This window comes from Scyliorhinus canicula, chromosome 11 (genome assembly GCF_902713615.1).
Source record: "Scyliorhinus canicula chromosome 11, sScyCan1.1, whole genome shotgun sequence".
In the NCBI taxonomy this organism is placed as follows: Eukaryota; Metazoa; Chordata; class Chondrichthyes; order Carcharhiniformes; family Scyliorhinidae; genus Scyliorhinus; species Scyliorhinus canicula.
In genome coordinates, this window is record NC_052156.1 from 35,698,199 (window position 1) to 35,724,519 (window position 26,321).

At 47.3% G+C, this 26,321-nt stretch overlaps 1 protein-coding gene across 1 annotated transcript in view; it reads right to left on the reverse strand.

Annotated features, from left to right (window-relative positions):
• Positions 1–4,977: 4,977 nt before the first annotated feature.
• Positions 4,978–26,321, reverse strand: part of LOC119974002 (protein bicaudal D homolog 2-like) — a 127,195-nt gene continuing 105,851 nt past the window's right edge. Inside the window, exon 8 of the mRNA XM_038812763.1 lies at positions 4,978–5,189. Coding sequence (XP_038668691.1) covers positions 5,082–5,189 — 108 coding nt within the window. The 3' untranslated portion in view covers positions 4,978–5,081. The remainder of the gene's footprint in view (positions 5,190–26,321) is intronic.

Below are 26,321 nucleotides of genomic sequence, written 5' to 3' on the forward strand. Positions count from 1 at the left end.
CGAGCATATATGGCCCCAACTGGGATGATGCAGGGTTTGTGAAGAGGGTGCTGGGTGCCATACCAGATTTGGATACCCATGAGTTGATAGTGTGGGAGGGGTTTGGAATATGGTGCAGGAACCCAAGGTGGAGCTCGCTGACCCAGTCAGGGGGACAAAGGCACTGTCTGGGCTTATGAGGGAAATGCGAGGAGTGGACCTGTGGAGGGTCATTTTTCTCCTTGGTAGACAAGGCGTACTCGAGGATAGACATTACCATGGAGGGAAAGTTGCTTTTGCCTGAGGTTAGGAGGTTAGAGTACTCAGCAATTGTGATTTCGGACCATGTTCCAGACAGGCAAGGGTTGCAGGCAGGAGAGGGGGGGGGCGGAGGTTTTAGCTTTTGCCTTGCTGATACCTCGTAGGCAGGTCCTGTTGGGGTGGAGGTCAGCTTCCCCACCCTGTGCCTCAGCGTGCCGGGGGAACCTGCTGGAGTTTTCAACCCTGTAGAAGGTGAGATTTGAGCTGAGGGGTGCGAAGGAGGGGTGCTACAATTGTTGGGGTTTGTTCATCATGCACTTTCGGAAGTTGGTTACCATCAGAGGCGGGGTAGGGAGTGGGCTTGGGTGGGATTATTTTTTTATATTGTTGGGGATGTTCTTGGTTTTCTTTTGTATGGTAAAAATTATGAACATTTGTTGAATAAAAATATTTTCAAAAATGTTTTAAAAATAAATATTTAAAATGAAAAATGATTGAACAGAGGGGAGTCTTGAGGAGAAGGCTGAGAGGTGACCTGATAGAGGTCTTTAAGATTATGAAAGTTTTGATGGGGTAGATGTAGAAAGGATATGTCCACTTGTGATAGTTACTGATGAATCCAATAGGGAATTCTGGAGAAACTGCTTTTCCCAGAGAGTAGTCAGAATATAGAACTTGTTACCCCAAGTTGAGGCATAAATCCATGTACATGAAACCTAGAAAAACACACAACAGAGAAAGGAATAGAAAACTATTATTGATATTGTCAGATGAAGTAAGGTGGGAGGAGGTAGATGTGGAGCCACCAACATGAACCAGTTGACTGACCTGTTTTGTGCTGCACATTCTTTTTCAAACTTTTTCGCACAGGATTTGGTTAAGGTCTGGAATGCCCAGTCTGAGAGAGTGGTGGAGGGAGTTTCAATCTAGGTTTGCAAAAATTATTATCCAAAAAAATAATGTGTAAGGTTATCGGGCGGAAGCAGGGCAACGGCATGGGTGAGTGGCTCATTTGGAGACCTAGTGCAGACATAATGGGCCGAAGGGCCACAATCTGCACTGTAACAATTTGGCGATTCTATTTTGTTATCACTTGTCTACTTATCTACCATTCCTTACCTTTGGATAGAGTACCCATGCTTTCAATATTGGCATGAACAATTTGAGATCTCCAAATACAACGATATTAACTTGTGGTCATGGACAAATTTACAATGTTGCAGCAAACTACAACTTATTTGCTGCCATGCCACCTGCTGGTAATTCTTATGAATACCAATGATCTCTCCTTTTAATTTGCTCCACATAATTTAATGTCAAAGTGAAGTAGGATATCAGCATCTACCAAAACATAGCACCAGTAAATGTGCAATTGCCTTGAAAAACTCCAGTTTTTAACATACTCATTGAAACAACTTTTTTAAATATCTGACTTTACTATTTGATATAACAAACTTCTTAAACATATTAAATAGAACACAGTGAAATTACCGTAACAGCCTCCCCGAACAGGCGCCGGAATGTGGCGACTAGGGGTTTTTCACAGTAACTTCATTGAAGCCTACTCGTGACAATAAGCGATTTTCATTTCATTTTTCATAATGCATTACGTAAGTATTTTTCACTTTTAAAGAGTGCCCAGTGTCCCAGACAGACTGAAATTTGCTGCCCAAGATCATGTTTGCTGTACTGTATCAATTTCGTTTTTGTTTCAGAATGTAGTCTCCACCAAAATGCCCCAGGAGGCTGTTGTCAACACCTTTGCTTTGTGCAATCTCATCCACTACATTTTAAACAATGCACAATGTGTTGGTACAGATTACTGAAAGATAAAAAGCTGACTTCTTTTTAAACTTTTCAGTTTTCATATCGTCTCAGATTCGGTAAAGACTGATTTTAAACCCTCAATTTGAAGGATGAACAAATAGGAGTAAAAGTGACTGAAGAATCCATGAAGTAGATTTAAATGATAAAAATGTATTTTAAATTGTACCTGTAACCAGCATGTGGAGCCATAATATCTGAGCAACATGCGCTTCACAAGACTGATATTATTCCAACTCTTATCATCAAATTATATCATTTTATAATACAAAGTAATGGGAACCAACATTTCTCTACATTTTCCTTAAATGATGTGGTATTTACATATTGCATTGTTTGAAAAAATGTACATGATGACTTTGCCATTCATATTATGCAATAATTTCTACTCATAAATGTGTCAGATACAATCCCCACAAAATGAGACCTAAATATATGCAGAAACTATGAAAAACTGAACATGAAACAATATTTTAACTGAACATGAAGCATATTTTTGACTTTAAATGTTTTGTCTTTTCTTTCTCTTAAATAATCGTTATTCTGAACTTGCTAATTGATTTATCACTTATTTGGGAATTTTATAGCATTAGCCCTCCCTGGCTTTAGAGAAACAAATGTTCTTGGAAGAAACGTGACAAATCAGAACCGTGGTTTAATTATCTGTTCTCTCGCCCGGGACTGTTTGCTGCACGTGACAGACTAGATAAACTCACATATGAAACACAGGCTCGGACTTTATTTGCTAAGGGACGAGGGCTTTGGGAAAAGTGAAGGTGTGTGAACTCGACATGTGCCCACTGTCTTCTGCATTTAACAGGAATGGCTAGTCCTCATAAAAGTGTCAGAGTGCTATGTAGATCTCACCAGGATGTACTCGGCAAGGGCATAATGGGAAGTGATTGATCAATTAAAGTAGTATGCTTGAAAGCGTTTAAATAAACAGAATGGCTGTAGCCATGCCCCTTAAATAGGCTTCCCACCACTTTGTCTTGAGAGTGCAATTTTCCTGATCCGCATGACAGGGCAACCTTTTGGAAATCATTTGACTCACTCGGACCGTACTTATCTTGCTGTAAAACGTATCTGCTCTCAGACTTGAATGCAGAAGGGGAGTCACTCTATCAAAATCTGAAAACAAACAGGAGGAGCAGGAAAATATACAGCATGTGTCACTGGATCCTAGTTGGAAGCACTTTTGCCTCGGAGTCACAAGGTTTCAGGTTCAAGACCCATTCTGGAGCTTCAGCACAAACATTAAGGTTGTTACTCCAGGGCAGTACTGAGGGAGTACTGTACTGTGGGAAATGCTAGCTCTCAGATGAGACATTAGACTGAGGCCCTGGCCTGCTCAGATGGATGTGAAAGATTGCACAGCACAATTATGAAGAAGAACGGGGGAGTTCATCCTGATGTCCCCAATCAACATTAATAAGACCACAGCTCCTTCTCAGGACCTACATGATGTCCCACAGGACAGAGGAAAAGGACATTGAGCTGCAGCTCGAAGAAGGCGATACTCTCCATCCCCAAATAGGATGTACGGACAGGGGATTAGCTTCCTCGACATAACTGAGCAACAGTGCCTCAGGCTGTTCTGGCAGCTCATTGACCTCCTGCCAAGAGGGCCAGCTGCTGTCAGTTGCCATTGAGGTCACCACAGCTCTTTCAAGCATCAGCTGGAGACATCTTACAACCTGCAGCCCACAATCTGCACGCCACATGTCCATCTCCCAATTCACAGATGCCTTTCATGCCAAGGCTACCCAATGTGCACACTGACACTGCTGAGTCAGTCAGTCAGTCATAGAAAACTCTTTTCAAGGCTGGATATCCACAGTTTCAGGGATCATCAACTGCACACATTGGCAATCAAAGCACCAGCAGATAGTCCTTCAATGTTCATCATCCAGCGATGTTCCATTGCCTCAATGTGCAGATTGTTTATGGCCACAGGGGCTACCTTTGAAGACCTGAGTGCCTTGAGAAGAGCCCAGTGCAACAAGCCCTTTTTACATCCTGTGTTTGGTGGCCCATCTGCATTTCCCTGCTAGCAGAGAGCTGGAGAGCATCTGGCTGTATATCCGTCAGCCATTAAAGCAATGCTCTATTCGATCCTCTAAAAACTGGCAGCAGGAGTGTCTAAGCCATTGATTTGAGCCTTCATACACCTGGTGGCCTGTCATGTCTGACTCTCCATGGGGTCGGCCACTCTTTCAATGGATTTGGCTGCCAGCACAAATTCCTGAGCCATCAAAGGGCACTCATTATAGAAATGAACTCCTCTCATTTTCTGTACAAATGTGCACACTGTTTCTGGAAATGCTGACGGAAGCACACAAATTTCCTGCTTTTGTTCCACAAATACCCTTATTTTAGTGAATGACCCCACCCAAGGCTCAGCATCCGTATCCAGCTAAAGGCAGCTTACAGTGGCCTGCAGCCTTTGCTGGACCCTCTCCACTACTGTCCCTTTCTCTACACTTACTCCTGTTCACGTGCGATGTAGTCCTCATCTTGTGCCACCCTGCCTATCTGTGATGCTGGACCTATCATGCGCGCATCTGCACTGGTAGAAAGTGTACAGGAATCAGGTGCATTCATCCTCAGAGTGCTGGTCCTTTTCTGAGGTCTGCTCCCACAGCACCCGTGATGCACCAGTAGGAGAGTAAAAACAAAAGTCAGTGTTTTGTTTTAAAAATAATTTTTATTCAAATTTTCACATTTTCACAAAAAAGAAAACAACAACAGAAAATTCTAAGAACAAAAAAAATAATAAAAACAGAAGCCCCGTCCCCCCTGCCGTAAATACAAAAGAGAAACAATAAATTAACGCCCGTCATTGGCAAAAAAAACAAAAGTCAGTGTTGAAAGTAGGAGAATTAGGATCATAATGTTTGATGCATTAGTGACAACAATTCGACATGAGGGGCATCACGTGCCAAATGGCAATGTGATATCCAATATTGTCACCTGCTGTCTGGGCCATCCCACCTTTCCATTGCCAATGGCCAGTTCTAACGCCCCCTATCAATCTCAATTATTTCTCCAGCATCACCATCAAGATGTCCACCACAGCCGCTCAATCGGTCTATGTCTCCCCTGGAGTTATGGATTCTGTGTTCCTGCAATGAAAAAAGACAGTTATTAATGTGAAAAATGAACCAAAGCTGAGGATGGAGGGTGTATATCGGAGGATGGCAACTGTGAGGACTGGGTGTGAGTTATGTTATGATCCCAGTTGATGTTATAACTGGACAGGAAGATTCCAATAGAGCCCCAGCTCAAAAGACAGCAACTTTTATTTATTTTTTATAAAACGTGGAGTAACAGACTCATATTTCTGCTAATTAGTTTTAACTAAAAAGGAAAAAACATTGATTAAATATGTAAAGTTGAATTATTATGTATTACACCTTTACTCTCCTCTTAGTTTATCAAACACACACAGATTTAAAGATTAACATGGATCACAAAATACATCTTAAGCTACAATGGTCTCATTAACACAAAAAGTCCTTTTTAATGCGTTCAATATTACTGTGGTCAAATAACCAAGTTAGTGTCCAACATGGTTTTCTCTTCAGATGATTGTCAAATGAGAGTTTCCAAACTCCACCCCCACAAAAACAGGCTTTAAAATCTTCTTTCATAATAATGCTTTCCCTTGACGGTTTGCACTCTGAAATCCAGACAGGTTTTACAAATCACACTTCCAAACAAAGCTTCTACTCCACTTTTAACAGTGAATCCAATCCAGGATTTCACACCAACTCCTTTAGGATCTGTTTGTCTTGATTGCTGTGCAAACTGCTCACAATTGCTTTAACTTTCGATTTCCAGATGGTATTAGAATGTCATCAAACATTTAATCTACCTCTGAAGTCTGCTATCCCACTTTAAATCTAGTTACTGTGATTGTCTCTTTAACTCAGAACTCCTCATTTACTCATCCTTAAATTCTTCTGAACAATACCTTGGTCTCTGTTCCCTTAACATCAGACTTCTTAAACACTATTTCTGACCCAAATCCCTGGTTATCTGGACTGTAACTTGTACTTCAGGGACCCTGCCTCTTTGGAGCTCCCATCCTGTCCAGTCTTTTTTCTGGCAGAGTTGAGAGATGTTCGCTTCCTGAGCTCCTATCACCAACTGTTCTGGCTTACAGTTAAAACTAAGAACAAAGGAAGGTGGCCTCCTGATGCTAAGCAACATCCCAAAATTTATTCTCCACTCCGTAGCCCTCTCTAACCATAATAGAAACAATAGTCTGTTCGTGTCCAAGGATATGCAGGTTAGGTTACGGGAATGGGTGGGGGGGGGGGGGGGGGGGGGGGGAGGGGGGGGGAAGTATGCATGAGTAGAACGCTTATTTGAAGGGTCAGTGCAGACTTGATGAGCCAAATGGCCTCCTTCTGTACTGTAGGGATTCTATGAAACACAGTTAGAACTTAAACACCCACACATGCAAACACTGAGGTCCAGCATGAATCTAACTATAAGTTTTACCTTTCCAGGCACAGAAACATTAAATTAAACCCCCTTAAAACTATATCTTATTTCTAATGGTTATCAATTCAAATATAAATCCCTTAAAACTACCTTTGGTTTCTGAACAGAGAGCAATATGATGAGCATGAATGTGAGTATTGTCCACAGAGATGGAGATTTAAGAATGAGAAAGGAAAGTGTGTGTCAGAGAAGTGCTGTGTAGGCCAATGCTAGGGAGGTTAGAGGGTGATGGCTGCCAGCTGAAAGTCCTGAGACACGAACGCTGCCAGGCTTCATGAAGTCATTAAAGCATTTTCAGTACTGGACCCCTGCTGCTCACTGGCTTTGCTACTTGCAGCCATGCCTGAATGTTGAGGCTGGCCGGCCTGCTACCCCCATCCTCAGCGAACAAATCTTCTTTTCTTGTCCTCAACATGACCTCTAAGGACTAGTCTGAGAATGGGGCAGGAGAAGGTTAAGGTGGAGGTGGGGCAGGGGAAAGTGAAGGTGGAGGTGTGGCAGGGGAAGGTAGAGGTGAGGCAGGGGAAGGTGGAGGTGGGGCAGGGGAAGGTGGGGGTGGGGAAGGTGGGGGTGGGGCAGGGGAAGGTGGGGGTGGGGCAGGGGAAAGTGGAGGTGTGGGAGAGGAAGGTGGAGGTGGGGCAGGGGAAAGTAGAGGTGTGGCAGAGGAAGGTGGAGGTGAGGCAGGGGAAGGTGGAGGTGGGGCAGGGGAAAGTGGAGGTGTGGCAGGGGAAGGTGGAGGTGGGGCAGGGGAAGGAGGGGGTGGGGCAGGGGAAGGTGGAGGTGGGGCAGGGGAAGGTGGAGGTGGGGCAGGGGAAGGTGGAGGTGAGGCAGAGGAAGGTGGAGGTGAGGCAGGAGAGGGTGGAGGTGGGGCAGGGGAAGGTGGAGGTGGGGCAGGGGAAGGTGGAGGTGGGGCAGGGGAAGGTGGAGGTGGGGCAGGGGAAGGTGGAGGTGGGGCAGGGGAAGGTGGAGGTGGGGCAGGGGAAGGTGGGGGTGGGGCAGGGGAAGGTGGAGGTGGGGCAGGGGAAGGTGGAGGTGGGGCAGGGGAAGGTGGGGGTGGGGCAGGGGAAGGTGGAGGTGGGGCAGGGGAAGGTGGAGGTGGGGCAGAGGAAGGTGGAGGTGAGGACGTTGGAGACGGGGCAGGGGAAGGTGGAGGTGGGGCAGAGGAAGGTGGAGGTGGGGCAGAGGAAGTTGGAAGTGGGGCAGTGGAACGTGGGGGTGGGGAAGGTGGGGGTGGGGCAGTGGAAGGTGGGGGTGGGGCAGGGGAATGTGGGGGTGGGGCAGGTGGGGGTGGGGCAGGGGAAGGTGGGGGTGGGGCAGGGGAAGGTGGGGTGGGGCAGGGGAAGGTGGGGGGTGGGGCAGGGGAAGGTGGGGGTGGGGCAGGGGAAGGTGGAGGTGGGGCAGAGGAAGGTGGAGGTGAGGACGTTGGAGACGGGGCAGGGGAAGGTGGAGGTGGGGCAGGGGAAGGTGGGGGTGGGGCAGGGGAAGGTGGAGGTGGGGCAGGGGAAGGTGGAGGTGGGGCAGAGGAAGGTGGAGGTGAGGACGTTGGAGACGGGGCAGGGAAAGGTGGAGGTGGGGCAGAGGAAGGTGGAGGTGGGGCAGAGGAAGTTGGAAGTGGGGCAGTGGAACGTGGGGGTGGGGAAGGTGGGGGTGGGGCAGTGGAAGGTGGGGGTGGGGCAGGGGAAGGTGGGGGTGGGGCAGGTGGGGGTGAGGCAGGGGAAGGTGGGGGTGGGGCAGGGGAAGGTGGGGTGGGGAGGGGAAGGTGGGGGTGGGGCAGGGGAATGTGGGGGTGGGGGTGGGGAAGGTGGGGGTGGGGAAGGTGGGGGTGGGGCAGGGGAAGGTGGGGCAGGGGAAGGTGGGGGTGGGGCAGTGGAAGGTGGGGGTGGGGAAGGTGGGGGTGGGGCAGGGGAAGGTGGGGGCGGGGCAGGGGAAGGTGGAGGTGGGGCAGGGGAAGGTGGGGGTGGGGCAGTGGAAGGTGGGGGTGGGGAAGGTGGGGATGTGGCAAGGGAAGGTGGGGGCGGGGCAGGGGAAGGTGGAGGTGGGGCGGGGAAGGTGGGGGTGGGGAAGGGGGGGTGGGGCAGGGGAAGGTGGGGGTGGGGCAGGGGAAGGTGGGGCAGGGGAAGGTGGGGGTGAGGCAGAGGAAGGTGGGGGTGGGGCACGGGAAGGTGGGGGTGGGGCAGGGGAAGGTGGGGGTGGGGAATGTGGGGGTGGGGCAGGGGAAGGTGGGGGTGGGGCAGGGGAAGGTGGGAGTGAGGAAGGTGGAGGTGGGGCAGGGAGAGGTGGGGTGGGGCAGGGGAAGGTGGAGGTGGGGCAGGGGAAGGTGGGGGTGGGGCAGGGAAAGGTGGGGGTGGGGCAGGGGAAGGTGGAGGTGGGGCAGGGGAAGTTGGGGGTGGGGCAGGGGAAGGTGGGGGTGAGGAAGGTGGGGGTGCGGCAGGGGAATGTGGAGGTGGGGCAGGGGAAGGTGGGGGTGGGGCAGGGGAAGGTGGGGGTGAGGAAGGTGGGGGTGGGGCAGGGGAAGATGGGGGTGGAGCAGGGGAAGGTGGGGGTGAGGAAGGTGGGGGTGGGGCAGGGGAAGGTGGGGGTGGGGCAGGGGAAGGTGGGGTGAGGAAGGTGGGGGTGGGGCAGGGGAAGATGGAGGTGGGGCAGAGGAAGGTGGAGGTGGGGCAGAGGAGAGGAAGGTGGAGGTGGGGCAGGGGAAGGTGGAGGTGAGGAAGGTGGAGGTGGGGCAGGGGAAGGTGGGGGTGGGGCAGAGGAAAGTGGGGGTGGGGCAGGGGAAGGTGGAGGTGGGGCAGAGGAAGGTGGAGGTGGGGCAGCGGAAGGTGGAGGTGGGGCAGAGGAAGGTGGAGGTGAGGAAGGTGGAGGTGGGGCAGGGGAAGGTGGAAGCGAGGCAGAGGAAGGTGGAGGTGAGGCAGAGGAAGGTGGAGGTGGGGCAGGGGAAGGTGGAGGTGGGGCAGGGGAAGGTGGGGGTGGGGCAGGGGAAGGTGGGGGTGGGGCAGAGGAAGGTGAGGGTGGGGCAGAGGAAGGTGGAGGTGAGGCAGAGGAAGGTGGAGGTGAGGCAGAGGAAGTTGGGTATGGGGCATAGGAAGGTGGAGGTGAGGAAGGTGGAGGCGGGGCATAGGAAGGTGGAGACGGGGCATAGGGAGGTGGAGGTGAGGACGTTGGAGGCGGGGCATGGGAAGGTGAAGGTTGGGAATAGGAAGGTGGAGGTAAGGACAGCTGAGGCGGGGCAGGGGACGGTGCAGGTGGGGCAGGGGAAGGTGGGGGTGGGGCAGGGGAAGGTGGGGGTGGGGCAGAGGAAGGTGGAGGTGAGGCAGAGGAAGGTGGAGGTGAGGACGTTGGAGGCGGGGCATGGGAAGGTGGGGGTTGGGCAGGGGAAGGTGGGGGTGGGGCAGAGGAAGGTGGGGGTGGGGCAGGGGAAGGTGGGGGTGGGGCAGAGGAAGGTGGAGGTGAGGAAGGTGGAGGTGGGGCATAGGAAGGTGGAGACGGGGCATAGGGAGGTGGAGGTGAGGACGTTGGAGGCGGGGCATGGGAAGGTGAAGGTTGGGAATAGGAAGGTGGAGGTAAGGACGGCTGAGGCGGGGCAGGGGACGGTGCAGGTGGGGCAGGGGAAGGTGGGGGTGGGGCAGGGGAAGGTGGGGGTGGGGCAGAGGAAGGTGGAGGTGAGGCAGAGGAAGGTGGAGGTGAGGAAGGTGGGGGTGGGGCAGAGGAAGGTGGGGGTGGGGCAGGGGAAGGTGGGGGTGGGGCAGAGGAAGGTGGGGGTGGGGCAGAGGAAGGTGGAGGTGAGACAGAGGAAGGTGGAGGTGAGGAAGGTGGGGGTGGGGCAGAGGAAGGTGAAGGTGGGGCAGAGGAAGGTGGAGGTGGGGCAGGGGAAGTTGTAGGTGGGGCAGAGGAAGGTGGGGGTGGGGCAGAAGAAGGTGGAGGTGGGGCAGAGGAAGGTGGAGGTGGGGCAGGGGAAGGTGGAGGCGGGGCAGAGGAAGGTGGAGGTGGGGCAGAGGAAGGTGGAGGCAGAGGAAGGTGGAGACGGGGCAGGGGAAAGTGGAGGCGGGGCAGAGGAAGGTGGAGGTTGGGCAGAGGAAGGTGGAGGTGGGGCAGAGGAAGGTGGAGGTGGGGCAGGGGAAGGTGGAGGTGGGGCAGAGGAAGGTGGAGGTGGGGCAGAGGAAGGTGGAGGTGGGGCAGGGGAAGGAGGAGGCGGGGCAGGGGAAGGTGGAGGTGGGGCAGAGGAAGGTGGAGACGGGGCAGGGGAAAGTGGAGGCGGGGCAGAGGAAGGTGGAGGTTGGGCAGAGGAAGGTGGAGGTGGGGCAGAGGAAGGTGGAGGTGGGGCAGGGGAAGGTGGAGGTGGGGCAGAGGAAGGTGGAGGTGGGGCAGGGGAAGGTGGAGGTGGGGCAGAGGAAGGTGGAGGTAAGGACGGTGGAGGCGGGGCAGGGGAAGGTGCAGGTGGGGCAGGGGAAGGTGGAGGTGGGGCAGAGGAAGGTGGAGGTAAGGACGGTGGAGGCGGGGCAGGGGAAGGTGGAGGTGGGGCAGGGGAAGGTGGAGGTGAGGCAGAGGAAGGTGGAGGTGTGGCAGGGGAAGGTGGAGGTGAGGCAGAGGAAGGTGGGGGTGGGGCAGAGGAAGGTGGAGGTGAGGCAGGGGAAGGTGGAGGTGAGGCAGAGGAAGGTGGAGGTGGGGCAGGGGAAGGTGGAGGCGGGGCATAGGAAGGTGGAGGTAGAGGAAGGTGGAGGTGAGGCATAGGAAGGTGGAGGTGGGGCAGGGGAAGGTGGAGGCAGGGCATAGGAAGGTGGAGGTAGAGGAAGGTGGAGGTGAGGCAGGGGAAGGTGGAGGCGGGGCATAGGAAGGTGGAGGTAGAGGAAGGTGGAGGTGAGGCATAGGAAGGTGGAGGCGGGGCAGGGGAAGGTGGAGGCAGGGCATAGGAAGGTGGAGGTAGAGGAAGGTGGAGGTGAGGCATAGGAAGGTGGAGGCGGGGCATAGGAAGGTGGAGATGGGGCAGGGGAAAGTGGAGGCGGGGCAGAGGAAGGTGGAGGTGAGGCAGGGTGTTGGACCAACAATTCTACGGACACGTGCTTGTAGGATTAGAATAGCGGTTTTAATATACTCACAACAGAACCAGCCAATTAGCCATTGAACTTTCGGTGAACTGGCCGGCTGACCATGTGGCACTGATCTTTATACAGCAGCTCCAGGGGGAGGAGTCCTGGGCAGAGCCAAGGGAGAAGCCCCGTACAACTCGAGCATTCCCAGAGCTACTCCCCCCCTGGTGGTCAGGTAGTGCAACTGAATTCACAATATAGACACATGTATATACAGATTATAATCCGGTGTGAATCACATTCACCACACAGGGGAAGGTGGAGACAGGGCAGGGGAAAGTGAAGGTGGAGGTGGGGCAGGGGAAAGTGGAGGCGGGGCAGAGGAAAGTGGAGGTGAGGCAGAGGAAGGGGGAGGTGGGGCAGAGGAAAGTGGAGGCGGGGCATAGGAAGGTGGAGGTGAGGCAGAGGAAGGTGGAGTTGGGCAGAGGAAGGTGGAGATGGGGCAGGGGAAGTGAAGGTGGAGGTGGGGCAGGGGAAAGTAGAGGCGGGGCATAGGAAGGTGGAGGTGAGACAGAGGAAGGTGGAGTTGGGCAGAGGAAGGTGGAGATGGGGCAGGGGAAAGTGGAGGCGGGGCAAAGGAAGGTGGAGACAGAGCAGAGGAAGGTGGAGGTGGGGAGGAGGAGGATTGGCATCTAACCTTTCCATTTCTTGCCTCCATTCTGCACCAGTTTTCTGCTTCCCAGTTGTACCCTGATGTGAGCCGCGTCAGGGGTCCCTTTGAGTAGAGATCCTTCATTGCTTGATCAAGTGTGCCATCCCGCCTGACCCCTCTCACCCCCCACCCCCCTCACCCCCCACACTGCCCATACCCCCCACCCCCCCCACACCATTCCACACCCCCTCACCCCATCCGCCCCCCCCCCCCCCCCCCACACTGCTCCATACCCCCCACACTGCCCCATACCCCCTCACCCCCCCACACCCCTCACCCCAACTCCCCACCACCCCTCTCCCACCCTCTAGGTGTCATGATAATACAACGACTCAGTGGAAAACCCTCAGCAAAGTCCACTAATTAATCAAATGGGTTCCCAGTGCAGAAATCGGCCCATCATTTGAAAAGGGCAAAGTTGCTAAAATTCCATCCATAGTCTCTGTTTTTGCTGTTAACAGTGCTTTTCACAGACATAACATGCATTCATTTACATCAAAAGTGGTCATGGCAGACATCACTTACTAACTGACAATGATGAATAAGAGTTACATTCATTCAAGGTCGTGAGCAATACAAAAATATCTTTTCTTAAAATTGATGCACTTGCCACATAAAGCAATTTGATGTCAGTCAGACAAATTTCAGGTTCAGATGGTCAAACCAAATTGTGAAGGTTTGTAATGTTAATTCAATCTCTAATATATTTCCTCTCAACAAACTGGCACAGACTCAATGGCCTCTTTCTGTTCTGTGGTATGTCTGGATTTTGTGAAATTCAGGCTTCTATTATTGGGGTTTTGGAGGTGGTGAGGTCATTATACTATCACCATTTGCAAATCAAAGTTAAATTAAGCTGGCTTAAAAATCAAATGCAAGTTAATACAAACAAGCAATATTTAAAAAGTTAACTGAACCCCCATGCCCACACTAATACCCCGCCACTGTCCCGACACATCTACTGACCAATTGATTGCCCCCCCACATGTCCCCCCAACCCATCCCAGCCCCATCCCCTCCACTGATGACCAAACACCCCATTGGCCACTCGATTCATCCCCGCACCCCCCCCCCCCCCAGAAAACCAACACCCCTCCCCCAACCAACTGGTGCCACACTGATTCCCCGCGCATTTACCCTTTCATCCCACTTACCTTACAAACCTACCCTGACTTCTCAAAGTGCAAACAGCTATTGCCGTTAAAAAAGGGAGCTTGTTGTAATTACCTCCAACTCTCCTGCCCTCAACACAAGGTCACGGAAACCCTCGGTGTTAGACAGTTCTCGCCTGGCCCAAGTCAGAAGGTTGGACGAGAAAGGAGCAGCTGGATTTTAAAATAAGAAACTAGGAGCGACAATCCAACTCTGATTGCCACTTTGTGAAAGTTCAGAGAATAAAAATAAGAGCAGAAGATGATGTGGTCCCCTCGACCCAGCTCCATTGTTCACAGTCAGGCCTGAACTTTCACCTCAACTCCATTTTCCCACCCACTGCCCATATCCCATGATCACCCGAAAGGACAAACATTTATCGATCTCAGCCTTGAATATATTCAGAAATTAAACATTCACAATCCTCCAGGGTAGAGAATTCTGAACAACCCTCTGAAATTTCACTTCACCTCAGTCTTAAATGATCAGCCTCTTATCCAGAGGCTGTGTCCCCACGTTCTAGAGCAGGGGTGGGCAAACTACGGCCCGCGGGCCGCATGCGGCCCGCCAAAGGTTTTTATGCGGCCCACCAAGATCAAGTCATTAAAAAAAAAATTTTTTTAATTTTTTATATTTTTTTTATAAGGTTAATGGGGGGGGGGGCTGTTGGGTTACTGGTATAGGGTGGATACGTTGACTTGAGTAGGGTGATCATTGCTCGGCACAACATCGAGGGCCGAAGGGCCTGTTCTGTGCTGTACTGTTCTATGTTCTATGTTCTATATGAGGCGCCCAGAATCATAACCGGGTGAAGCACCATTTTTGAAAAGTAGAGAAAAAGAGGGCTAAAGGCAGGATGCCGCCGGGGGAAGCGCTGAGGTATATGCCGCACGCTAATTGGTTACAACCGGGACTATTAATTAATATACTATGCGGCCCTTTAAAATTGTGAATTTCTGAATGTGGCCCTTGCACGGAAAAGTTTGCCCACCCCTGTTCTAGAGACTCCGGCTAAGGAAAATAACCTCTCAGCATTTACTGTGTCAAGCTCCTGCAGAACTTTGTATGCTACAATGAGATCACTTCTTACACAGAGATCAGTTTTTTTTACACAGAGGGTGGTAAATATATGGAACTTGCTGCCTGGGGAGGTGGTGGGAGCAGGTACCATAGCAGCATTTAAGGGACATCTAGACAAATATGTGAATAAGGTGGGAATGGAAGGATATGGATTCTGTAAGTGCAGACGGTTTTAGTTTAGGCAGGTACCATGGTTGGCGCAGGCTTGGAGGGCTGAAGGGCCTGTTCCTGTGCTGTATTGTTCTTTGTTCACTTCTCATTCTCCAGAGAATATAGGCATAATTTACTTTGCCTCTCATTAAGGACAATGTCTCATCCAGGAACCAACCCAGTGAACCTTCCCTGTACTGTCTCCAAGGCAGCTATATATTTCCTTAGTTAGAGGGGTGAAAACTGTACACACTATTTTGGTATGGTATTCTTCAGTATTATTGGACGAATACAAAATATATAACATGCCTGCAAAGGTCTATAAAGCATAAGATTTATTAGGGCTCATCTTGCTACTCTGCTACATCATCCATGAGGCTGCATGAGATACCAAATCATGCGATGTTACATCACTTTCTGTGTTGGTCAGCAAATCGGTCAGCTGTAAAGTATTTTGTCATTTCAGAGTCATTGCGTGATATTTATGAAAATGTTGCTGACGAACAAACAGAGTGTGGGAAACATCTAAAGGTTTGCACGGGCATTTCTTCGGCATTGCAAGCAGTGCCTCTTGGAGAAGCAATGGGCAATTGAATACAAATGGAGATTGGACAGATGTTATGTTGCATGTTTCCCAAATGATGTGGTTCNNNNTATAGGCACGTCACAAGTATTCCAAGGTCAAATTCAAAGTATAAAGACGATACAACCGATTAGTCAAGTTCAAACGATCATATTTATTATACAGTTAATAATAATACTCATGCACACACACTAGAGACTAAGCTACAACTAAACAAAAGCAAACAGAATACTTATCTAACAGGAACAGCAAGGTCAGAGAACGAGGCCTTCGTCCTGGTTTTGTCTGCAGCCTTCAGCAAGCGTTCTGGCACTTGGGAGTCTAGCGGGCTTGGATCGCGTAGCGAGCGTTGACTTACGGTTTCGGCGGCTGGTGCTCAACGGCTGGAGTCAGGATACCAGGTGTCAGTCGGGGCCGGAGCACAGGTTTAACAGACCGGACAACACGAGGTCCCTATCTTTTATAGGGTTCCGTTGTCCTTCCTCTTCTCGGGCGGGCTCTACCTATTTGGATCAATTTCTTATCGATACTGGATTAATTCCCCAATGCGAGGGGGTCTCCGTGATGGTCTCAACTAGCTCGATTGTATTTTGTAGTATTCTACATAAAATGAGCTTTCGAAGCAGTTTTATTTGAGATGTTTTTAAAAAGGTAACTTTTGTAATGTTAGAGAGCACATGGCTTTTGTGGACAACGCATTAACTGACAAGGAAAAGAGGTGCAATGAGGTAGGCTGGTGTATTGGAGATGAAATCCAGCAGGGAGTCACTCGAGAGCAGGCTTTAGGCACCGCATGTAATGCTCCTATTCCTTGAGTATATGTCAACATGCTCGCAACGTAAATTGTCAATTATGTCATGAATATTTAATGTTTTGTATGAATAAAACAATGGTAAGAAAAACTATACACATTGATTTTTCTTTCAGGACAAAGCTCCCATTCCATGAAATACATACTTGTGATTCTGTCTATTGATCCCAATCCCACACAGTACAATATGGAATTCTTAACTCATCCTGTGTCTCATTGTCACTCGTGAAAGCCATTCCCTGCCTCCTCCTGTCAACCTGCAGTTTCATAACCCAACTTCAAACTGCAGGAAGTGTGACTCTGGAAGCTGGCACTTCTGCTGACTAATAAAGCAGCCTTGCCTTACACCACATTTAATCACATGCACAAAGGCAGAGGCTAACACATCTCCTTTCCTGGACTGCCAAACTGTGAGGCTAAATTGAGTCCATGCTGCAACACCCATAACACAAGTTAGCACAAGTGGGCAGATTAACTGTCCATCTGATAAGTGGCATATGTACAGAAACCGTGCAAGATGGCCACCAGTACCCATCTGTGCATGCGTACTGGAACATAGGAACAGGAGTAGGCCATTCAGCCCCGCGAGACTGTCTCGCTATGCAATGAAAACATGGCTGATCTGTGGCCCAACTATAAATACCTGCCTTTGGCCTATATCCCTTCATATATTTGCTGAACAAAAATGTATCTGTATCAGATTTAAAATTAACAACTGTTCTAGGTGCCCACTAGGTTTGTGGGAGAGAGTTCCAAACCTCAGCCACCCTTTGCATGAAGAAATATTTCCTAACTTCCCTCCTGAATGGTCTGGTCCTAATTTTTAGATTATGCCCCTTAGTTTTAGAACTTCCAATCAGTGGACATAGTTTATCTTATCTTTTCTGTCTTTTCCTGTTAATATCTTGAAGATTTCGATCAGATCACCCCTTAATCTTGTAAATTCTATCGAAAACAATCCTAATTTGTGCAATCTCTCCTCGCAACATAATTCCTGCAGTCCAGGTATCATTTTTGTAAACCTACATACACTCCCTCCAAGTCAATATATCTTTCCATGTGTTGCAAATATCTCCTTCAGTGATGTCATTACTGCTTCAGAAGTGTGACTTCCATCCATCTGGAGGAATACTCTATTATGATCAAGAACACTTTATCTCTGAGCTTAAAGAGGTCAATCCATCGCAACACTTCCAATAGTCTGTAATCTTGGTGGAAAGAAAAATGACGTCAAAAGTCCCTTGCCCCTGATGATGAATAACGCAAGTAATATAGTTTGATATCATCTCTTCCAGTGACTTTAAGAGACCTGGCCACTAACGAAATATCTTTCTCTTGCTCAACATTCTGTGATGCCAAATGGGCTTTATGTAATCTTTGTAGTATATTGAGTCTCAGGACTTGGGGAATGACTGCACTCTGGTCATAAATGAGTAAATCATCAACTACAGTGAGATGTTCTCTTTGTTCATAGCACTGTGTGAGGATGGGGTTGTGTGGCATGTATGCTGGCCATTCTTTGACCTAGTACTCTCTGACCTGAACACATGCTTCATCAGATTTATGTGCATCTCTGATTTAATTGCTGAAATGTTGCTGGTAGAGTTCTGGTTCATGTCTGGGATGGGAGGAGTGCACAGATTATCTAGTCCCAGTGCTCCACATGTTGTCCCATTAGATTAAAAGTTTAATTCACTCATCAAAGTGGCCAAGTTTTTACCTTCGCTACTGTTAGACCCATAAGAAAAGAAACTTTAACCAAGCTTCTTTAAGTAAACTCAAGATGGTTGATTTATTGTGAAACAAAGCTATTTAAAACAAGTTGTAAGAACTGGTTAACACACAATTGTAATCTGGAAGTATAACAATCTATTTTCATGGGAATGTCACTTTAAGAAATGTTTGTCTTCTCAAGTGGCTGCAGTGATGTCATTGTGTGGGTGGAGCTGGGCTCTGCTTTTTACTTTTGTTTTGAGCTGGAAGCTGTTTTTGGCTCCGAGTTTTACTTTTCAGTTGAGGAGCTGCATTCAAACCAAGGTGTATTTTGGTCTCTCTCTCTCTGCACACTAAAGAATATCTCCAGATCACTTGATAATTTCAAAGTAATATCAGTTTCAGTAAGGAATGTAAACCTACTGTTTTTGTAGGAAAGAAGGGTGTTTGGCTTGTGGATGTTGTTTGGAAAGTTACTAAGTGTTACCTATAGAGTACTGTATTTGGGGGGGGGGTATTTGTGTTGGGAGTTGATAAGATGGTTACTATGTGTTGATAAAATGTTAACTGGATTCATAGAATAAACATTGTTTTGTTTAAAAATACTTTCTGTTGCATCTAAAAGTAAGATAATTCTTTCCAAGATGATCCTGTATATGAGAGCTTAAGTAATCCTGTCTCATTATACATTACGAGGTCTAAAATAGCCTGTTGCGTGGTTGATTCAGAATGTATTGTTGTTGTGGTGTGATGCTGGGAGCACGGAGGTGAAAACACGGAGCTTAATTACAGCGTGTTATCTCTTGCATGCTGTTCTTCTCTCTCCATCTCCTCTGCAAGGACTTGTGATGCCATTTTCGATGATACATTAATACAAGAGCTTCACAAGAGCGAATAAGAATTAATGCAAATACACAGCAGTATTGTTCTCGTGCACCCACTGTCTCTCTAACCACCTCTTTTAGAACCCCAGGATGTAAGCAACTGTGCCCATCCCAGTGGCGTGCAGAGGTCTGGTGATGCCCGGGGCAAATCTTGATTGTATGCCCCAAAGACTCAAGTATAAGGCCTAATATACTGAGAAATATTATGAGAAAGGAAAACATTTTGAATATATAAACACAGATGAAACATGAAATAAACGCTTTATTCGATTTTAATATAAATCAATCAAATTTATTAAGTTATTTTCCCCAAATGATACCTCCTGTCACAAAACACCTGAACTACTTCACTTTTTACATCAGCTGTGAGAAATTCTTTTTCAATGCTTATTAAAGCCAGGTTGGTCAGTCGCTCCTGTGACATAGAAGACCTCAGATATGTTTTTATTAATTTCAGTTTTGAAAATGACCTTTCACAGCTTGCGACTGAAAATGCAATTGTAAGCAGTAATCTGTATGAAACACACAGCGTCGGAAAGACATCCCTCCCATACTGCAGTAAAGACTCCAGAGCATCTTTAGGATCAGGGGGAACTCTATTCCCTCCAGCTCGAAGGAGCATCACAAAATCAATAATTTTGTCATATAACTGAATTGCAACCACATCATTGTCATAATAATTTGCAAAGTCTGAACATTCCTTTTTTAATTTCTCTCTTTCTTGTTCATCTTCAATCACTCCTGAATTCAAGTTCAGAAGAAAAGAAAATCGGTCACTGAGTCTTTGAAGACGGACACTGCGTCTTCAATTTCAGTTTTTAATCTGTTCACAATCTCAACCATTACTCTATTCATTTCTTCTTGTGCCATCAGTCCACTATCTCTTGCTGACTCTCCAGGCATTATTCTTCTTCTCCTTGTTCGTGCAATTGGTATTCCCCAATTTTGACAATATTCATTGGCTAAATCTATTGCATTGTGGATAATTTCGTCATTCTTCAAATTCAAGATATGAATAAGTCCGCTCAAATCACAAGAAGCTTCATGGAACCCCATTTTCGGATCCTGCAAACGTTTTGAGACTTTATCCACTGATGATAAACTGAGTACCAAAAATTAATAAAGCTATAAACGGGAAACTGTTGAATAGAGTTCAGTAGCGATCCTGCATCAGATTTAGTTTCCCTTGAAAATTCTCCTTCCAGCAGGTGTTGAAGGCTTGCAATAACGTTGTCACACTCTTCGTGGATTACTTGCACAGCATCATGGCTGGAACTCCATCTTGTGTCACACTGTCTTTTCACAGTCCGAGTGACAAATGATTTTAACACTTCCCAACGAGAAGTAGATGAAGAAAAAAAGTAGAGTTTTTCTAGAATGCCAAAAATGTAACAACAACAGGTTGCACCTCACTTGCATGGACACAGGACAAATTGAGGCTGTGGTTCTCGCAGTTCACAAACACAGCTTTTGGGTTAACTTCAAGAATTTTTTGTTGAACACCTCCCCTCACTCCAGCCATAACTGCTGCGTTATCATATGCTTGACCACGACAGTCATTCATGGAAATTTTGTCTTCTTCCAATTTTTCCTCAATTTTATTTACCAGGCTGACTGCATCTTTCTTGTTGACTTGAAAAAATCCCAGAAATGTCTCCTTTATTTCTACTTTTCTGTTTTCATCAATATGAACGTAACGCAGAATTTCAGAAACCTGATCTTCATGGGCAATATCTGGAGTTGAATCCAGCATTATGCTAAAATATTTTGCGTCCTTAATTTCGGAAATTATATTTTTCTTGACAGTTTCACGAAGAAGATTGATTATTTCGTTTTGAATTCTGTTGGACAAGTAGGTGACACTTTTTGGTTTCTCTTTCCCTCTCTGCAAGTGTTTTGCTAAGATGTCATCATATTTGGCCAAAGTCTGATTGTTGCTAGAAAGTTTCCTGTATTTTCACTGACTGTCTCCCCTGGCTCTGATAACCCAGATATTCCTTCTCCTCGATGTCCACGATAGGCCAGATTCTGTTTTTCCAGAAAGGATATAACCTCGACAATCCGTTCAGTTATAGCTTTCCATCTTTTCTTTTCAGCAGACATTTGCTGTTGAAGTTCAGCATCTATCGTAGTTGAATGATGGAGTCGAACTACAAGGTTCAGGTATTCCCTCATGTGAGCTCTATGAGAAGGGCTTTTCTCATGGTCAGGTATTGTTGGATTTAATTTTCTCCAAGTGGAGAAACCGTCTTCCTTTCCCAAAGTTTGACACAGACAACAAATGCTCCTTTGAAAACAAAAAGCAAACAAAACAGTAGCATGCTTTCCGATATGGAGAGTATAACAACCATTTTCTCTCCACAATTTCTCTGTTTGTGGAAACTTTATCAAACCACTGTTTGGAAAATGATCTCCCATCCTTCTCAGCAAATGGACCACTTTTATTCTGATATCTTTCAGGGCCATGTTGTAATATTGTCATCTTCAAATGATCTGGAATCGGTTTCTTCAAACAGCCAAAATCGCTTCTTTGCAAAAATATGCAAATATCTTCTTTATTTTCTTCACATGGATCATCATCCGACAACGAGACTGAGGAGAGAGAGTATTATGTTCTGACCGAGCTGAATCCGTATCAGAAAAATCCTTCTCTGCACCCACATCATCTTTTACTTCTCCAGCTCCTCCTACTTCTTCTTTACTTCTTTTTATCCATGCATCTAATGCCCCTCTTTGATGGGACTCTTCTTCGACTCTGGCCCTCTTTTTTTTCTCTGTTCTGTGCTCCACTCGGTTGTACACGAAATACTCGTAACATTTCATTTTCTATCTCAAAAACCGTAAGACGCATGAGAGAAATGGGAAGAAAATGGTAAACAATCGGTCAGTTGCAGACGGATAAACCATATTTCATTTCTTTGTTCCTTCGTATCAAATTATTTCACACTGATTCTCCACTGATAATTTTGTGCAATTTATATCATAGACTTGCAAATTAGTGGTATCTGTATTCGAATATTAGCATGTTAAGGAATAAATGTCTCCTATTCCGAGATTAAATGCCATAGCAGTCCTCTGATCATCCAGGCTTCACTCTTACTACATCCCACGTAAATATTTCATTAAATATCGCCAAAAAACCTATAAAACCGTAGTTGCACCTGTTCTAGAGCTATTCACTGACCTGAGTAGGTAAAAGAACTAATCTAGATGCACAAAAAGCTGAAGAAAAGACGAGTTATGACTCGAGGAAACGCAGGAAGGAACACGTCTGCTTGTTGCTTTTGATGGTTGGACCACGTACATCATGCGCATGCGCATGGGGGGGATGGGGAGAAGGACCATTTTCTCTAGACAGAAAGGGTACACCATGTTAAAGGAATAAAGGGCTAACAACTGCCTCTGCAGTGTGGTGAGCCTCCAAAAATTGATTTATCACCGCTGAAATTTTAAAATTACTATCTTATTTCCTTCTCTGCGGCAGCACGGTGCCTAGTGGTTAGCAAAACTGCCTCACGGAACTGATGGTCCCAGGTTCGATCCCGGCTCTGGGTCAATGTCCGTGTGGAGTTTGCACATTCTCCCCGTGTCTGCGTTGGTTTTGCCCCCACAACCCAAAAAATGTGCAGAGTAGGTGGATTAGCCACGCTAAATTGCCCCTTAATTGAAAAAAAGAATTGGGTAATCTAAATTTAAAAAAAAAAATAAAAAAAAAAAAAAAAAATTTTTAAAATTTTTTTTTCCTTCTCTGATTGGATGCCCCCATCCAATGGATGCCCGGGGCCAATGCACCGTCGCGCCCCCCCCCCCCCCCCTCTGCACGCCACTGGCCCATCCATTAAGTATTCTATACATTTCCTGACTTTTAACTCGTAAATGATGGAGAGGGTTTGAGTGGTCAATGGTGAACATCTGCTATGCTCTTGGACTGTGATACTGATGTGACTCATTCAATTATAGTTTCTGGTTAAATAGAAATTTCCATAATATGTTTAGGGTGGGCTCTCAGTGATAGTGGTGTCATTAAAGGTCACAAGAGAGACATGGGCTTTTTTTAATGTTGGTGATCACGGTCTAGCACAAACATTCGAGCCAAGTCTCAAGTCTGAATGTTGTCGAAGCCCTGCTGTAAGCTGGCCTGGGCTTCTCCATGATTGGTAGAGTTATAGATGGAACTGAGCGACAAAGGGTAGTCACTGCACGGCCACACTCTTGACATATTGACAGAGTAGGTCATTGTTTTTCTTCATGGAATCTTTTCATGGGATCTGGAGCAGTGTTGGCAAAGCCAGCATTTTCTGCCTATCTCAAATTTCCCTCGAGCATGTGGTGATGAGCCTTTTTTTTGAATCCCTGCAATCTGTCTTGTGTAGATAAGAAGGCAGTTTCAAGATTTTAACCCAGCAACAGTGAAGGAATGGTGATAAAGTTCCAAGTCAGGCTGGTGTGTGACTTGGAGGGGGCCTTGTATCAGGGATAACTCCACCTTTTCAATTTATCTCATGATTGCCAGACTTGATTGAATTCGAGGGCAACTACTCTCACCTCTACTACTGCAGTCAGTTCAGGCTGGATCAGGCTGTGAAAGGAGTGGGGCCAAGTAGCTCTGGCAGATCCCAAGATGACCATTAGTAAGATTATTGGTGAGTATGCAGCACCTGATGGCACCAATTAAGTCGTCCGTTATTTGCTGAAGTCTGGGAGGAGGTTTATAGATAGGGTCATAATTGGGCCATAAATTATTCTAGGTGATCCATTATTCTCCTGGCAGCACACTCTTCCACACCACACCAAATGATAGCTGATCTCGTGCCTGATCAAAGTGAGGGATGTGCCAGACCATGGGGTTAGATTGAGTCCACAGTTCTGCTGCAGCTACTGTCCAAAAGATTCATGGATGGCAAATATTGGACAGATAGATCTGTCACAATAGAGGGCGCCCTCCTGTGAAGATTATATTGTCTTCAAAAGGATTGCATGGTGGTCACTTGTCAATAGACGTATCCGCAAACAGTAGGTTGGCGAAGTCAAGGTCAAGCATTTATGTTCTTATATTGGTTCCCTCATCACCTGTTTTACCCCAGTAGATAGAAATACATAGAAATTACAACAAGGAAACAGATCCAAACACGCCATGGTGGTATTTACCCTCCAATAGAGCAAATAATCCAATTACATTTCCCCACCTTCTTGCATGTTTTTTTCTTCATTCATCTATCCAGTCTGATGGTAAATATTGACATATTTTCTGCTTAATCGCTCACCTTGGAACTCCAAAACTCCATTTAGAAAGTTTTTGTCCCTCTTTTCAAAATCTCAGACTTATATTCTAAACTGCTTACTTACTGGAAACAATCTGCTTGTGTGTACAGAAGTTCCATCCTTTCATAATTTTAAATACTATTATGTTGCTCTGATCTTGTTCCAGTGCAGTGTTGTGCAATTTGCTCCACCATGTGGTGAATTAACCACATACATGTGAATTGATACTGTTTATTTGATACTGTTTATTTTTAGAGCCACACACTGCTGAGATGTGTTAAAGTTGCAGAGGTGAGGGGTCAAATGATGTGAGCACGGGAGCAGCTGCGCTTTCACGAGTTCTAGCTCCACTTGTCTTTTAATCCTTTATATTATCCAAATGTACTTCCCAGAATTCCTTATTTTGGGGATCTATGGCTTGCACTATATCCCTGGATTATCCTGGCTGGATTTTAGTGATGAGGAATCGAGTTAAATTTAACAAAGCCCTCGTTTGATTGAGGCAGTCGGAAGCAGCTGGGGTGGGGCCCAACTTGCAGTGGCGGTTTCACTGGTGCGTGGGCCTACGTCTCAGTGCCTACGGTTGGCATTAGGACGGTGGCTGTCATTGCAAATGATGTTTTGGGTAATGATCTCGGCTCTGGGGTACAGATTTTTGGTGCTCACTTTAATGAACTGCAAAATATCTTTGGAATGAATGGGAAGCATAGAAGAGAATCCTGTTATTTGATAAGAGTAAGTTCCTTGTGAGGTCCCGCCTTCAGTCCTTAGGAATCCTGCTGCATTGAATTTGATCTATATTGACCAACTCAGGGAGTAGGGGTGGAAAAAGAGTGTTCATGATCCCAGTCTCTTGTGAGTGTGGGGAGTAGAGGATAGACGAGTTCCCAACAGGTTGAGAATTGGCCTGTCACACCTTTCAATCTCGATTTGAAGGGTGGGTATTTCGGGTTCAAAGGAGTGCACTGTAGTCAGTCCCCAGGGCCTGGTGTCAGTTGGTGGCCTCGACCACTGGTTCTTATGTTGTTCCCGTCCTCAATGCTCGTCGTGAGAGGCTGGAGATGGCTGGCCCATGTCAAGTCATCACCCCACACCCCCACCGGGGACTAGCTTACTTGTTGCCTGGGCATTGGGGGGGGCAACAGCTTGGCGGAGGAGAAGGTACTTCATTCAACGGAACTTGAAGGGGCCATGAGGGTTGTTAGACTCTGACGTCATGGTTTTGGCCCTTCCAAGCGACCCTGGATCCTGTAGTTCATCAATACTCCTGAGACTTTATTTCCTTGTGATAATGCTGTGATTTCTCATCTTTTCTCCTGACAAGGATGTGCGCTATATAAACTCAGGGATGAGTGTCGGCGTTTTCCTAGTTTTGACAAAAACAATCTCAAGTCAGAAGTGTGATATGGTTTGTGCAAGTCTTGTTTTAAAAAAAAATGTGCTGTAATTCTTACATGTATGAGGAGAGAGTGCATTTTAGACACCCTTTACCCTCGTTTATAGAGAGGGGTTGAGCCACGGCGAGCGATGGGTGGCTGTTTGGTGTGGTGGTGGGTGGAATTGAGGAAACCCCCCAGTTAGAGCTATTGTAATGTCTTTGTTTGTTACTTTGAATCTTGAGAATCTGTTCGTATCAGATTGGGTTCCTTATAATTTCTTCTTGTAGTTGCCATCTTTGGTGCTGTTTGAGTAGGGGGAATGAATAGTGGTGTGCACCTGGGTTGGTTGGTAATCGTTGCTTGATTTGTTTAAGAGGAGAGAGTCTGTATGGTACAGATCTGCATGGTTGGAGCCCTTCTTCAGTTTGGGGATAGTGTTGATTCTTTGAACTGGCTGATGTTTATAAACATAGTGGTTAAATCACTTCAAAGTTACTCAATCATGAAAGAAATGGATGAAGTAAGGCTGACAGCTGTGTGTGTGCGCAATCTGTCAATCACAGCCTCGTAAATGAAATGAATAAATGGCTTGTGGCTGAACAGTCAGCGGTGTTTAAAACCCTCATATCCTTGAGCTCAGGTCAGGTTCTCTTTCAGGAATTGATATGTGGTGGTTCCTGTGTCTGAGCCAGCAGCCGTATGCCCATGTGTGTTACAACAGTAATTTGTTTCACTGTCTGTCTTGACTGCTCTCTAGATTCCCGACAGGGGTCTCTTCTGGGTGGTCTCTTGGGGGCTTTTATTTAGGAGGTCTCAGGTGGGGCTCTCTATTTAGGGGGTCTTTGGCAGGGTCTCTTTATTTAGGGGAATTGCGACATGCTTGGTGAGGGGGGGGGAAAGAGGTGGAGAGAGTGGCCAGTTGCGTGACCTCCCTATCATTGCCGTGCATAAATTTGCATGGCACAGGATTGGAAATCGCCTCCTGATAACTCCTCAAT